At 31.2% G+C, this 15936-nt stretch overlaps 1 protein-coding gene across 1 annotated transcript in view; it reads left to right on the top strand.

Annotated features, from left to right (window-relative positions):
* LOC138339424 (uncharacterized) overlaps positions 1–13676 on the top strand; it is a 47741-nt gene extending 34065 nt beyond the window's left edge. Inside the window, exons 2-3 of the mRNA XM_069291021.1 lie at positions 12773–13115; positions 13233–13676. Coding sequence (XP_069147122.1) covers positions 12773–13115; positions 13233–13676 — 787 coding nt within the window. The remainder of the gene's footprint in view (positions 1–12772; positions 13116–13232) is intronic.
* Positions 13677–15936: the final 2260 nt, after the last annotated feature.

Below are 15936 nucleotides of genomic sequence, written 5' to 3' on the forward strand. Positions count from 1 at the left end.
ATAGGATAGCTATGAGAGGTGATGCCTTCTTTTGGGAAGGACGAAGGTTCACGTAACTCTCATGAGATGAGACTGTCCTGCATGTCGGGTATGGGTCTCCTTATATCTCCTAGTCTTCGAATCTATACTGCCAATATAGGGATTTTGGGGGAGGGGTTCAATTCCCATGTGCTCTAGAATGTTTTGGGTCACTTTGGCCGATGATTCCACCTCCTTTCGGTGTGGGGGAGACACAAGATTTCATGATGCTCACATGCTCTATGTCGGTTAAGGTTAAAGTTCCCAAAGAAAGAATGAGGCTAGCCTCAAATTACGAAATATAATTAAATGAACGATACAAAAGGTGTTTGTGCAGGACAATTAGGAGGTGAAATCAGGTTCAAGTAATGACATTAGGACATACTTGGTCATTGAACATCATGATCCCGATGATAGTATAAAACTTTATCCTAGGTATAGCTGGTGTTTATATCAGCCTTCGAATAAATTAAATGAATAATGTGAAGTACGAAATAATGAATGAAGCAAACTCTGTGTTTGCTAAAGAAGGCCCTCGGGTTTTGGTCCCGCATGTTGGGCCCTCACTTGAGATGTCTTAATGTTACATCAGCGATACCAAAGTATCGTGTATATGAAATGTATAATATATAAAACATGAAAGTAATGAAATCAATGGCATGATCAATAGAGAATTGCTTATGAAAGGTAATGAGTATATAGTGTAAAAAATGACTCACTATAATGTAGGGAAATCATTCCTTAGTCCTTAAATTACTTACTTGATTCATTGTGGGTATGAGACTACAATGAGTGATTGCACTTACAAGTAAAACATAGGATCAAAAGAGTTATTGAACTACACAACAACAAGAAGAAGAAGAGTGAAAAATAAATTAAGGCTTGTGCCAATATTGGAGTATGAATAAATGCCTCAAGGTATATAAACAGGTTAATAACCAATTAATGGGAATATGAAATAAAGAGGGGTTATAAAATACATTTATACCCAATTTAAGAATGAAATATTTATATTTTAAGTAAGGTAGACAATAATGGAGCATGGATTATGAATAAACCAAAAAATGGGCATAGCCAATAAATATTGGCATATATATATAATCATACCAAAGGAAATAAGAATGAAGAATCTAAAGTAGAGTATCCAAATTATCTCCTCCGTCTTGTGAATTTCTTACTCAATTCATTGTAGGTATGGGACTACAATGAACCATTGCAATTGTAAGTTCAACATAAGAGTAAAAGAGATCATTGAAAAACAAATAATTAAGAAAAAATAGACTGAAAAATAATCTAAGTGTAAAAAATAGGGCTCTCGGGTTTGGCCTATCTAATTTCTTAATCTTTGCTGCAGTTGTTCTAAAATTATGTGGATGATACTAATGGTTGGTAATCATATATAAAATGAGTTGTGTTCTTTGAATGGATTAAAATACATCATATTCACACCACAATTCACATCTAACGATTTAGGAAAGTCTAGTCACTAGGCTTTCTAGAAATAACATTTTTTAGGAAGAGCTTTCATTGATCATGCATAGCCTTATGTGTATGGGTGCATACACACATACTTAGTACAAGTCGTGTAGTAAACCCTACTATTTACTAGTTTATATAAGAAGGTCAAAGGACATATTGACGACTCTTGGAACGGTTTGGACATCAGCTTTTCTCCATACCATTTGGTAGGTCTTTTTGATTTCGAGGATTGTACAGTTTTAGTCTAGCCTTAGTTTTAGACAAAGCTAGTGGATGTTGTCCCTAGCATTTCTTTTGTATTTCCATTTTGAAGATTTTGTAATTAGGTCGTGTTATGAAAACGTATTTATGATATATTCTAATTCTATTTCGAATTGACTTTTCTGATAGATGTTTGTTACGTTTATGTTGAGCTTAGTATCGGATGAATTCATGAAATAACTATATGAAGTCTATGTATACTTCAAACGTTTAAATGTTTTAAATTTTCTTGTAAAATTAGTCATATGAATATGATGAATGCAAGATGTGGCTTGTGTGCGACCTCTAAGAGGCCAATGACGCCGGTTGCGATTTGGATTCCAGAATTCGGGTCGTGACAGGGACCATACTCAACCATAGCATGCTTAGTTGTGTCCATGGAGGAATGTCCTTCTCCTCAACAAACTGACATGCCTCATGAGTTCATACACAAGCAAATGCACAGTGGTCAACATTACTATAAAATGAGAATTTCTCAAATTTTAATCATGGTATACTCAAACACCCTGCCTAGTGAGTTCAGAATGGTACCACACACATCACAACAATAGGAATCCATTTCAGCATAAATTTAAATTTCTAACATATCAATAGCCTTCATAGTAAGCATCATTTGGTAAAAATAACACAAATCATAGGTACTGACGAGGGCACTAGTTAATCATGCCTTTACTTTCCAAGAGTTAGCCTACAATTATGCTTTCAAAAACATAAAAGTCATATAGATTCAAGATATTTATCATTTTCATTTAAAGGTGACTCAAATTCCTCATTATATGTCTAAAATTTAGATATTAAGAGTGACTTTAAACATGTTTATTGCCCTATGTCATGAAGTATAATGCACAACTAGCATATGAAGATGCCCAATCAACAAGAGAAAAATGAAAATAATAAGAAATTCTTTTTCATGCAGTTTTAAAATCCTCAAAATATTCTTAAGATAGTGTCAATCAAGACATACAAAATATATAGAGGTCATGCAATTAATACTCTATGCAAGACTCCTATCATCAAAAAGCTTATTAAGAATTTATTAGGTTCAGGTTCAAGTAAGAACAGAAGAATAAAATAGAAACACTACAACCTTACTTCTCCATCACCATCCCCCATTTAGGGTAAACCCATTAATAGAAACTGAACCCAACCTTAATAGGATCTTAACTTAACAACCTTCATGATTATTACTTAAAAGTGATTACCTCTTTTGAAGGAATTACAGTAAGTCAACTAACGCATTCTAAACCTTATCATCTATGCAAATCCTCACAAAACAATTCATGTTAGGTCATACAATTCAACAACATAAGGTTTTTCAACAATTCCAAGACACAAATGTCATGCAATTTTAGGGAAAAACAACAAGGAGACTTAGCCATAATGACTCTTTATTTTTCTTTCTAATTTACAGTAAGCCAACTTCTATGTCAATCAACCCACATCATCACCCTACGAAGACATGCATACTACCTTCACACCTAGAATCAAGTCTGTACAAAGAACTCCAATACATGTAAAGACATCATGAAAATTTACAGATATAAACAAAGGCAACAGTTGAACCATTTTACATATACTTAAGCAACATGCTTCCATATGTAGTCACTAAGTATAACAAACTCATATCATAACATTTGGCTACCATCATGCAAAACCATATACTAGCATACCATTCCCAAAAGAAACTCATTTTAACCATATAAACTTATAACATGCTTTAACTATATCATGACACATAATTCTCAACATAACATACCATTTCACATAGGTCTCATATATAGCCACAAGGGACATCATCTAAACATATCACTGCAAACTTCATATTCACACATTCTCATGAAATCATAAAAACAACTTAAGCATCAAAACTCACCTTTTCTCCCTAAAGCATAGAGAAACCATCTCATCCAGGCAATCACATAGAAAAGTCTACTGGACAAGAAAACATAGAAAGATATCTTATAAATTTAAGTTTCATGGCACGATATGAGAATGATGAAGAAGGAAAACTCTATTATCTTATAGCCTCTCACTCATAGATGTGTCACGATTCACACAAATGATCGAGACTATACTAGATGTGGCAATATGAGACTTTCAGAACCTAAATCCACTTTCATAAATCTGGCTCTGATACTACTTTTGTCACATATGGGGAGCACAACCTAGATGTAACATGGCGTACTTGACCTCTTGGAAGTATTACACAAGACCATAGTTATTATTCATCACATTTTCATATGTAAATTTAGCGGATATTTTAAAAATTTATTAACGCATCATAAGCTAGAACATTACATTATATATATATATATATATATATATATATATATAATATCATCGTACTTAGTTTAAGACTAGTGTCTTTTTGTCATTCTAGACTCAACATCATAAGAGTACTTCAAGGACACGTCCCTTTTAAAATAATATATAAGTAAACTTATGTATAACTTTATAGTAAGTATATGACTTAGGAATCCTTGGACTTTAGGATTCAAGCTCTTGACCATTTAAGACATCATTTAAGCATCAATAACCTACACTTTGTTTAAAAATAGAGAAGAATGCAATTAGTACAAGAAAGCACTTAGTATGGAAACTATTTGCGTAAAAAATAGAGAAGATTGCAGTTAGTACAAGAAAGAACTAAGTATGGCAACCATTCAAAACCATGCATTTATAAGGGACATTTTTCGTAAAATCATATATCATGCCTTTTTTGGGTAAATCTTCATAAAACCATTATACAATAGCATTTATATAATTCACATACTTCGTATAGACATATTCAAAGGTCAAGCATCATATAAAATCACACATAGAATTTATGCCACATTTGGAGTCACTTTAAAGTGAGCTATTTCTACTTTACAATGACTAATTCCCTTTAACGGTGAACATCTTGTTTTAACTGCTTAACCTCCCTATTAACCTTCTAGTGATACTTAGTGCAATGCATCACCTAAGAGTCACAAGGAAAAACCATACATACAACTTATATAAGCTAACAAACACTATTATAAAAGTGTAGCACATGATAGACACATTTAAGCCAAGGCCATAAGAACATTACAGTAAGCTACATCAATTTGCACACCTATTCACTTCACTTCACATAACTGCATTATAAGACCTTACTCACAATCCTACTCTAAGTCTACTAGTGCAATGAATGTGTGAATGCCCATAACCTCACATATACGTAGTAAACTTATCATAAGACCACAAGCCTTAACACTATTTCATACATCAACAAGTAAGTGAAGACAACTTCATTCAAGTCAAAAAAATCATTATCATATAGTCATGAAGACTAAAGTAGTACATATAAGTACAAGACCATATCACATAGATCTGTTAGGACTCATATCATGCACATTATCACAACGATTAGATAATTAGTACACTACAATGTCATGCATAAGGAACACATACATACATACATGCATAAGAACACCGTCCTAAGACTTCACTCAAGTGACACTTGTGCAATGCATAGGTAAAGTACCATACCTCAATGGACACTAAGAAGCTACCCTTAGGCTATCGAAGTTAGAACCCTTACTTTATTTTTATTGTCCATTTTATTTTAGGGAAACTATAGCCTTAACCAACACTAAGACCATAGGTGCTACATTGAACTTGGTGTTGTATATCCTTACACCAATGAAAGGTGTTCTTACCTATCTAAGGTGGAACATTATCACATTCTAGCATACAAAGTGAATTCACTTGCTAGATCCTATGTGGCACACATAATTATGAAACTTTGAGGCATGTATGTGAAAACCCTTTTCATGCCAAATGGTTCATTATGGTTATTCACTATGGAAGCATCACTTTAAGACCTTTGGGTAATGAGGATAACCACCTCATAAGTCTTATGGTGACCTACCTTCCTCCAATGGGAAGGGACACCCCTAACTTCAAGTTCACTAGGTTTTAAGCTAAGTTCCCTTTTTATTAAAAAGCCTTGATTAACATTTATTATAAAAATTAGTCTTAGGTTATTTACTCAACATATGTTTATCTCATAGGTCATAGATGAAAGTTCATCAACCTAAATCATGTTAGAAAACTTTCACACGGACATAGTGTAAGACCTCGAAAATGAGATAAGGTGTTGAGAGACTAACATTTATTTTTTAAAGATATTATTTCCTGAATATGCTTAAAATAGATTATATAGGCAGTAGATAATATATTAAAGGTATTGTAAGTTGAACGTAAAGGGATGATTAAGACGTTCGACCACTAAGTCACCTAGATGCCTACTATGTGGTTCTATGTGATTATGGATGTTTAATGATATTATAAGGTACTAAAATGTCTTATTACATGATAAATAGTAATTTTAATTTTTTTTACGTAAATTGGAAGTCAAACATCAAGGGACGACCAAGACATTCCACGACTAGTCGCTTATGTGCCTCATGTGTCTATACATGATTAAATTTGTATTAAATGAGTCTAATAATTCTTGAAATGTTTAAAAATTATGTTTTATGTTTTTACATAAAGTTTTGTGAAGTTTAGAGGTCAAAGGCCCATGAACGTCCAAGGCGTTCGAAAGATCGCCCCTAAGATGTTCATCGTATGTCATGATGGGGCTTGGCCTATTTGGACATCCTGTATGTGTTTGTTTTTGATGAAATATGTCTGTAATTTCTATAAGTATTTAAGGTTCGTAATCAATTTGGAAACTTCTGGGTAAGATTTCTAAAGGGATCCACAAGAGGCCCCAAAAGAAGGACCAAAAGCTACCTTAGACGGACCCAACGACGGTTCATTGGTCAACCAACAGTCCGTCGAGAACGTATCGTCAATGAATACTTTCCTTGTTCAGGTATCAAGCAAAATATTTTCCTATGTACCGAGCGATGTAGTTCTAGGAACAGTCCGTTGCAATGTCGACGCTCCGTAGGTGATCCGTGGATGGTGCACTGTAATGTGCAGCCTGCGTTCTGTTAATTAAAGGGGTGAATGGGAAATTAACCCCACGTACTAAACCGATTATTTTGGGTTTATTTAAGTAATTTTAGGTGCATATAAGTCATCCAAGACGTGATCAACCCATTCTAAAATCAACTCACATGTTCTAAGCCTTTCACTCAAAAAATACTCTCTCTAGAAACCACCATTGTTGGGGAAGCTAAAGATCAGATTAAAGATGGTTTTTTATGGACGAATATTGAAGTTTAATAGGTTTTTAACTAGACAAAGGTATGGTGATCTTTATCTCTAGTTATCTTTTAATCTAGAGAGCCATTCTCAAAGATTTCAAAAGAGAAATATATGATCAAACACTTTGTTCTTCAATCTTCCATGGGTTCTTTCCTAAACTGATTTCAAAGTCATAATATGAATTTATTGATTATTATATACTTATTTTGAAGTGTTTTTTTATCCAATTTCATAATAAACCCATTTTCTATCACCAAAACGATTTAGCCTTGCATGGGCCTTATGATCTTTATTGGTTATTGATTCAATTATGATTCTACCATGTTGAAGTAACTGTATACTGTGTTATTTACATGAGTTTATGTTTAATTTATCAATATCAGTCCATGATGATAAATGTATGAAGATTTGAACATGAAAAGCCTATGTTTCTACATGTTGCCTTGAAGTCGATTGTGAGATCAGTTCTGTAGAGTTTTCATTATGCATAAACTGTTGTAGATATTGTTTCAGGTTGATATAATGGATGAACTTTTTAGGTATAAATACTAAATTAACAATCTCAGAAAGTCGTGCATGAATTGATCTAGATTCCTTAAGGCTATTAATTCAAAAAGCTAAGTGTTTGATGGATCTTGAGTTTTTGTGATATCAAGCATGGTTTCTTCTTGATTTCCTAAAAAATTAGCTACTGCCTAATGTGTGTATTGTTGATAAAATATGAATTATGATCAAAGCCTTAGAGATTTCATATTATTGGTAAAGTCTTCTATACTCTAGCAAATCGATAAGCCTAAACACCAATATTGTAACCTTAATCTTGAAGGTATGAAATCATAATTTCAATATGGTTAAATGTAGGTTTAGATACTGCCTTAGAATCATAATATGTATGAAATATTATCTAAATAAATGCAAGAGAAATTAGCTAATAATCTATGTTATTCTACTTTCATAGTATGTTAATGTGTGTATTATGTTATAGTATAATCTAGTAGCGACTTGTACATGGTTTCTTATGTGTTTAAAGTAAATTTATCTACTTCCATATATTTGAATTATTTATGAATAAGGAGTTTTGATCAATGATGATCAAAGGGTGAGAACTTGGTAAGAATGCTTATTTCCTCTACTCTTCTACTTCTCTATTTCTTTGTAGTAATGTTGATGAAGCTTTGTATGGCATTGTGTGGTATGGTCCACTTATGGTGGAGGTATTTAATTTATTTTCATTATATATGTGTTGACAATAGACTTTAAGGCAAATTGATGAATACATGATTTAGAGATTTAGATGATCAGCTTATGATGTAATTGTGCCTATCTTCCTATCTAGATGTGATCTAGGTTGTATGGCTATTGTATGAGCATGTATATATTCATGTTACGGTATTGTATAGGTTCTTGCGTTGGTGTGGTAAAATTGTTAGTATCCCCCACCCATGTACCCCTCATATGAAAGTGTAAATAGCTAAAGTAAGGGTCCTTGGTTATAATGTTTTTATTGCCTTGCCTCCTATGCTATTATGTGTTGTGTGGTATGTTCTTGGAATTATAATGTAGTCTAAGAGGGTGGATGACTCAAGGAGTAATTGATAGACATTATGTGATCATGTTGACCAATGTACTCAAACTCTCACATACATACATGTTACAAGTAGTGTAGGTCATTATATATAAGTGGAAGGTAGTCCTCATATTCACTAATGTATACTACTATCCATGCAAAATATATGTATGTGAAGTATGTTATTTATTCCTTCCGTGTATGACTTGATAGGTGTACTAGTATTGGCAAGGGTGTGGTTTCTATGTATATGAAAGATGAATATATGAACATGTTATGAATATGATGTGTATGAAAGGATGAAGTATGAATGTTCATACTGTCATAGTGGGTTTATATGAAAGGATTGCTCATGTAGTTATGCCTATAGACTCATGCATTGATATGTAAACTTGTATGACTTAATGTGTTATGTGAAAGGTTTTCCCTCATATATGTATATACACACACAATTATATGAAGATCTAGTCAAGAGAGTGTTCTTGAATGGTGTATTTATGTGTATCCTAAACTAGATGTTGATTTACATATGCTATGTTCATGTGAATGGATTCTTTACATGATCTAGGTTGGTGAACATCCATCTATGACCTATGAGTCAAGCATATGAGGGGATTCTTCTCCTAAATCTATGATTTATAAAGTAAAAATATAATAATAATTTTCAATAAAGGGAACTTAGCTTAGCACCGAGTGAACTTGAATATAAGTGTGTGTCCCTTCACATGGTAGGAAGGTAGGTCACCATAAATCTCATGAGGTGGATATTAACAACGCCTAAATGGGCATAAATAGGGTTTCCACAAGTGAATAACTACAATGCCTACTCTTGGTATAAAGAGGGTTTTCACATGTACCTCCCAAGTTCCATAACTATGTTTCCACAATAAGATACTAGCTAGTTGATTCCACATAGAAAGCTAAGTCACATTTGGTTCTACTTTGTCCGGTAGACCACCCTTTATCGGTGTGGGGTTCTATGACAACAGATTCCATGTTTAGAATCATATGGTCTATGTCGGTTGAGGATATAGTGTCCCTAATATAAAATGGACAATGGAAGTTAATGACTAGGACCCTAAATAGAATGACTAAAGGGAGGTTACGTAGGATACGTGGAAGTAATGAACCCATCCAGACATTGCACAAGTAGATCCTTAGGATGTTCTAGGAAGGTGTTCTAATGTATGTCACTATGTATGTGTTCCTTATGCATGTTATTGTAGTATTTGTCTACTTGTTATAAATATGTGCATGATATGAGTCTTTACGCATGATGTTGACCTTGTTGACTATATGATAAAGGTCTTGACTTAACTATGTCTATGTGATATATACTTCTATGATGGTATGTGCTTTTCTATGATGTTTGGCTTTTGGTTGTGTTTCTATGAAGTATCAAAATGATATATATGCTATTGATAAAGGTTTTATGACGATTTACTCAAAATGGCATGAATTATGACTTCAAAGAAAATGTCCCTTTTGAATGCATGTTCTCTCATGGTTGCCATATTTAGTACATTCTTGTACGAATCCCATTCTCCTCTACTTTTTACACAAATTGTGGGTAATGGAATTCTTAAAGGAGTTATACGATTGAGGAGATTTATAGGTGATTTCCCAAGCTCAAGGAAAGGAATACTTAAGTCCAAGGATGTCCAGATGTGTACTTATTGTAAAGTCTTTAAATATTGTATAGTTTTGTAATATGTCTTAAGGGGCGTGGCCCTAATTTACTCCAAAAATATTGAGTCTAAGATTTTAAAGAGACTTATAGTCTATAGATGTATTATGACTCATATTTTATACACATATGAAGTAAAGTTTCTAGCTTATGAGGTGCTATAAAAAGTATAATATTTTCTGCTAAATTTACTATGCCGATACGATGAATGATAACTATAACCTTTTATAAGACGTCAGAGAGGTCAAGTACGCCATGTTACTTCTAGGGGATTCTCCCCGATCGTGACACATAGCATATGTGAGCACTTAATTAGTTATAGGGTACATATGACCACACCTTTCAAGGCCCCTATTTTATCTAGATCTTCATAGATTTGTGTGTGTACTTATAATATGAGCAAACCTTTCACATTACACATCAATGCACACATGCTCATATATCAATGCATAAGTCTCTAGGTATACCTATATGAGTAGTCGTTTCATATAAACACACCAAGTACTTAACCATATTATATAGTTAACAACGTAGCATATAAGTCATATTCATTACACGTCCATACATTCATTTCCATAAACATAGATAACCAAACCTAGGAACTATCGTATCAAGGAAGACATGTGAAATACATAGACAAGGTCCTATACAATAGACCATACTAATACTCCTATTCAAGTAATCCTAGTTAAAAGAATACATAACATACTTCACATACATTTATAGTACATGCATCGTAGTAGACATTTAGTGAATATAAGGACAACCTTTCATTAGACACCATGACCCTTTTGCTATATTGTAAGCATGCATAATGTGTAAGTGTGTGTGTAAATTGGTCAAGTTTATAACATAATGGCTATCAACCAACACATTGTGGCAACCACCCTCTTAAGACCACAATGCACAACCAAGCATAGACCATAACATACGATTTAGCATAGGAGGCAAGCTAACTTCATGTTACACTTTAAGACTCCTAACATTAACTATTTACACATTCACATAGTGGTACATGGGTAGGGTTCATTAATCCTTAAAGCTTTTTTTATGGAATCAACTGCTCAGGATATTAACATAGCCAGTTAAATGCTTATAACACTAGCTACATAATCTAGATTGACAACTAGAATAGAAGGCTAGGAACAAGTTAGACATAGTGTGATCATCATAACCACAAACTCATATATTCATAAATTTTCCTGTGTAAATTAGGTATATAGCATATTATGTAGTCATATTATCAAGTTATGGCATAAGATTTTGATTTTCATTCAATAACATATAATATATCAACTTATAGCATTTCTTTAAATTAAAATATATTAAATATTTATTCAGTTAAATCAGGAAGAAAAAAAAATTAAAAATTATTAATAAAAATTGGATAACTACCGTGAATGTAGTTACACTTTTTAACTGATAACCAAATTTGCACTTTTTAAGGGAATTTAAATATATTAATTAAAGATATGCTCCTTAATTAGCAAAATCCGTTTTTAATGGTAATTTTTTTTTATTTTTTATCCTAAAAAAATTCTATTCTGTTATTTTTCTTTCCATAAACGTGTTTTAATTTTTTTTTTCCAGAAATTTGACTATATTCATAAAACAATTAAAATTGAAGGTTGAAAAAGTTTAGATTTGATTTGATGGAGAAATTTGTTTCAATTTTAATTAAACATGGTGGCAAATGGAATTCATCAGGTTAGTTTTTTTTTATATTTTAGTAATGTGTCGTTTTTTTTTCCTGTGTTATATTGCATATGTTAAATTGATACTTTTTTTTTGAAACATTAATTTAGTGTTTCTACTAATAAAAATTTCATAATGTTAAATGTATTTTCATGTGTAATTAAAACGAAGAGTGATGGTAAATGTGATTACTGGTTAAAATTTAATATTTTAAAATTTTTGATAAATTTAGCAAATTTTTTGTTTTTGAAACATTATCTGACATTTTGTATTAACAATGTATACATTTTGTATTTTAATGTATATATATAAAGTATGAACAATATATACGAAAATCAATTGAGTATGAAATTGAATTAACTGTATATTATTTTTTATATTAAATTGGATAAATGACTATGAAATTGTATTTTAGATTGTATGTAGTAGTTAGTTGTGTAGTATGCAGTATGTATAAAAATTGTTTTAATTTTGTATTGATTTAAATTTTTGTTATTGTATATATACGTGTCTTGTATATAATTTTGTGTGATTTGTGTATTAATTTTGTAGTAAACAATGTATTAATTGTGTATTAAATTATAATAGTGTACAAACAGTGTGGTAATTGTGTATTAAATTATGTATAAAGTGTGTATTATTTTTTGTACAAACTGTATAAAATTTGTGGTAAACATTGTATGATTTGTGTATTAATTTTGTATAAAATGGTATTAAGTGTGTAATAAACAATGTATTAATTGTTTAGTAAATTACAAAAGTGTATAAACAGTGTAGTAATTGAGTATTAAATTGTGTATGAAATGTGTATTATTTTTGTATGAAGTGTATGAATTGTGTGTTAATTTTATTTTTGTATGAAGTGTATGAAATGTGTATAGAAATACTGAAGATTTGAAGATGTTGTTCTTTTCATTGGCAAAAGCTTATACAAAACAACAGTTTGAGGCAATTATGGGAAGAATAGATCAGATAGATACGCGAATACGGCCATACTTGTTTGATATTGGTTATAGCAAATGGTCAAGAGCTTACTCGAATTGTAAGCGCACATGGACGATGACTTCAAACATCGCGGAGTCATTGAATAATGTTAACAGATTAGCACGGAGGTTACTGGTGATTTCACTTCTTGAGTTTATGAGGGTGACAATTCAGAGGTGGATTCACAAGCATAATGAGGAGGCTGATAAGACTACATCTAATCTGACAAAAAAATATGATGTATATCTACAGAAAAGTATTACGTTGTCGTGCAATATGAGGGTATGTTTTTCACTGTTTTGTATTTTTAATTCATACTAATCTTCAGCATGTATAAAATTTTATTTTTTTTCACAGGTGATACCTTCAACTGTTGATATGCATGCTGTAGCTGAAGGAGCAAAGAAATACATAGTAAATTTGAACACAAGGATGTGTAGTTGCGGAAGATTTCAACATTATGAGATACCATGTGGTCATGCAATTGCTGTTCTCCGGTACAGGAAGTTACATAAAGCAGATTTCTGTTCTGCTTTTTATAGCCTCAAGAATTTCAAAGATGCTTATGTCATTCCTGTCGAGCCTATCCCGTGCGAGAGTACATGGAATATACCAAGTTATATTTCAGATCCTAAATTGATGCCGCCTGGTCCAAAAAGAGCAGCAGGAAGACCCAAACTTGAACGGTGGAAGGGATTCGCAGATGTGAAGTTGAAGAAGACAAAAAGCACATGCAGTAGATGCCATCAGGTTGGACACAATAGGAAGACTTGTTCAAATTATCTTGTACAAAAACAATGATGTCGTAATGTTAAATCTGTGTTATTGAGGCATTACATTGTTATAAATGTGTTTTTTTATTGAATAATATTAATATTCATACAAATGTCATACAATATTCATATAGTTTTCATACATTATTCATACCAGTAATATACATACAATTTGTTTGTGTTTGTATTTTGAAAAATATATTTTATAATTTGTCATAATTCATATATTTTTCATATATCATTTCTATGTACTATATATCAATTTTTAATATGACATTCATAATTCATATAATTTTCATACATGATTCATACAGTTTCATATATGTTAAAGTGAGACACATTTAGTAATAATCAGTAATAATTTATATAAAATCATGAGTAGTCAAAATTAAAATAAAAACAGAAACAAATTGTATGTATATTAGTGGTATGAATAATGTATGTAAGATGGTGATACACATTTACTAATGTATAATTGTTGATATAATTCATACATTTTTCATACAGTATTCATACCAGTAATATAATTAATATAAGTTTCTGTTTGTATTTTGAAAGTGTATAGTATTCAATCAAAACAAATTTCAATATTAGTATGGACTATATATCAAATTTTAATATGACATTCATAATTCATATGATTTTCATATATGATTCATACAGTGTTCATATATGTTAAAACTGAGACACATTTAGTAATAATCAATAATAATTTATATAAAACCATCAAAGTATTCATAATAAAAAAACTGGGAAAATACATAAATTGTTCATAAATTAAAAAAAAAGTCTTTCAAATAAACTATCTATGTGCCATGAAGATTTCTACTTCCTGATACGAATTTTTGGAGTAGGATAATTGGTGGTGTCCATAACTTGTTCTTTATGAGTTCGAGGTCCACCCTTCTTGCTAGCAACTGTTCCTGTAACTTCACTTTCACTGATTGCGCCTTCATCATTCTTTGATTTTCCATAATGCAAAAGTAATGTTGCATATCTTTGACGATGATATGTTGAATCAATATCAATATGTGACATATCAGAAACAGGTCCATATTTCAAACCAGTTATAGCAACAAACTCTTTTAGACCAAAATTTAACTCTTTACCATTTACTTTAATGACAAACATGTCATCCCTAACATTTTCATTCCCCATTATAAATAAGTGCCTCAACAATTGACATTGGATTTTAATGTGATGTAAATTATAAAAAAATCCAAAAGGTGTTTCATCTAGGAATTGTTGAAACTTATCTTGACCTAAAAAGGTCAACAAATCCGCAAACACATTCATGTTAATACATGAAGACAAATGTGTTTGTGTCTTCTTCTCCTAACAAAATTGTAAAAATTAAATACATTAATCATACACATATTCATACACATGTAATACAAAACTAATTCATATACATAGTATACATACACATTTTATATATACAGTGAATCATACAGTGAATCATACAAAATTCATACAGTGAATCATACACAATTCATACAGTGAATCATACAAAATTCATACAGTTATGATACAATTTTAACCTATATAATTTTCTAATTATATAATATAATGAAAAAATATATAATATAATAAAAAACAGTACCCAAAAACTTGATAAAAAAAATTCATACACGTCTTATATATACAGTGAATCATACAATGAATCATACAAAATTCATATAGTGAATCATACACAATTTATACAGTTATCATACACAATTCATACGGTGAATCATACATAAAAAAAACATTATTTATTTAAGCAGAAATTTCATATAGGGAATCATACACAATTCATAGATTATTTATTTTACACAAAAAATTGTATTTTAACTATTTTATAGCCAAATAAAAGAAAAAAAATAACAGAATATAAAAAAATATTAAAAAACTAACTTTTACTAACCTTTGAACTTTTTTTGGGTTTATCAGTTTCTTCTTCTTCTGCTCTTGGTTTTTTGGATTTTGATTTTATCAACTCTTCCACAAAATCAGATTCAGACTCTGATGATTCCTTAATTTCTTTTCCTTTCCTTTTCTTTCCTCTTTCTTTAGTCGTTTTCTCGGATTCATTTTCTCTTTTCTTTTCTTTCCCTTTTCTCTTCTTCTCATTTTCCTTTGGATTTTGTGTTTGTGATAAAATTTTGAAAGATGGAGCATGAAAATCGTCTGAACTTGCTTCTTCATTCAATCTTCTACTTTTTCTTGGGGTTTCGTTGCTTCTTTTAGACATTGTACGGTTTGTTTATTGCAAGATTTAAAGATTTGAGTGCTAAAAATTAAGATTT

The sequence above is a fragment of the Solanum lycopersicum genome, chromosome 11, assembly GCF_036512215.1.
Source record: "Solanum lycopersicum chromosome 11, SLM_r2.1".
NCBI lineage: Eukaryota > Viridiplantae > Streptophyta > Magnoliopsida > Solanales > Solanaceae > Solanum > Solanum lycopersicum.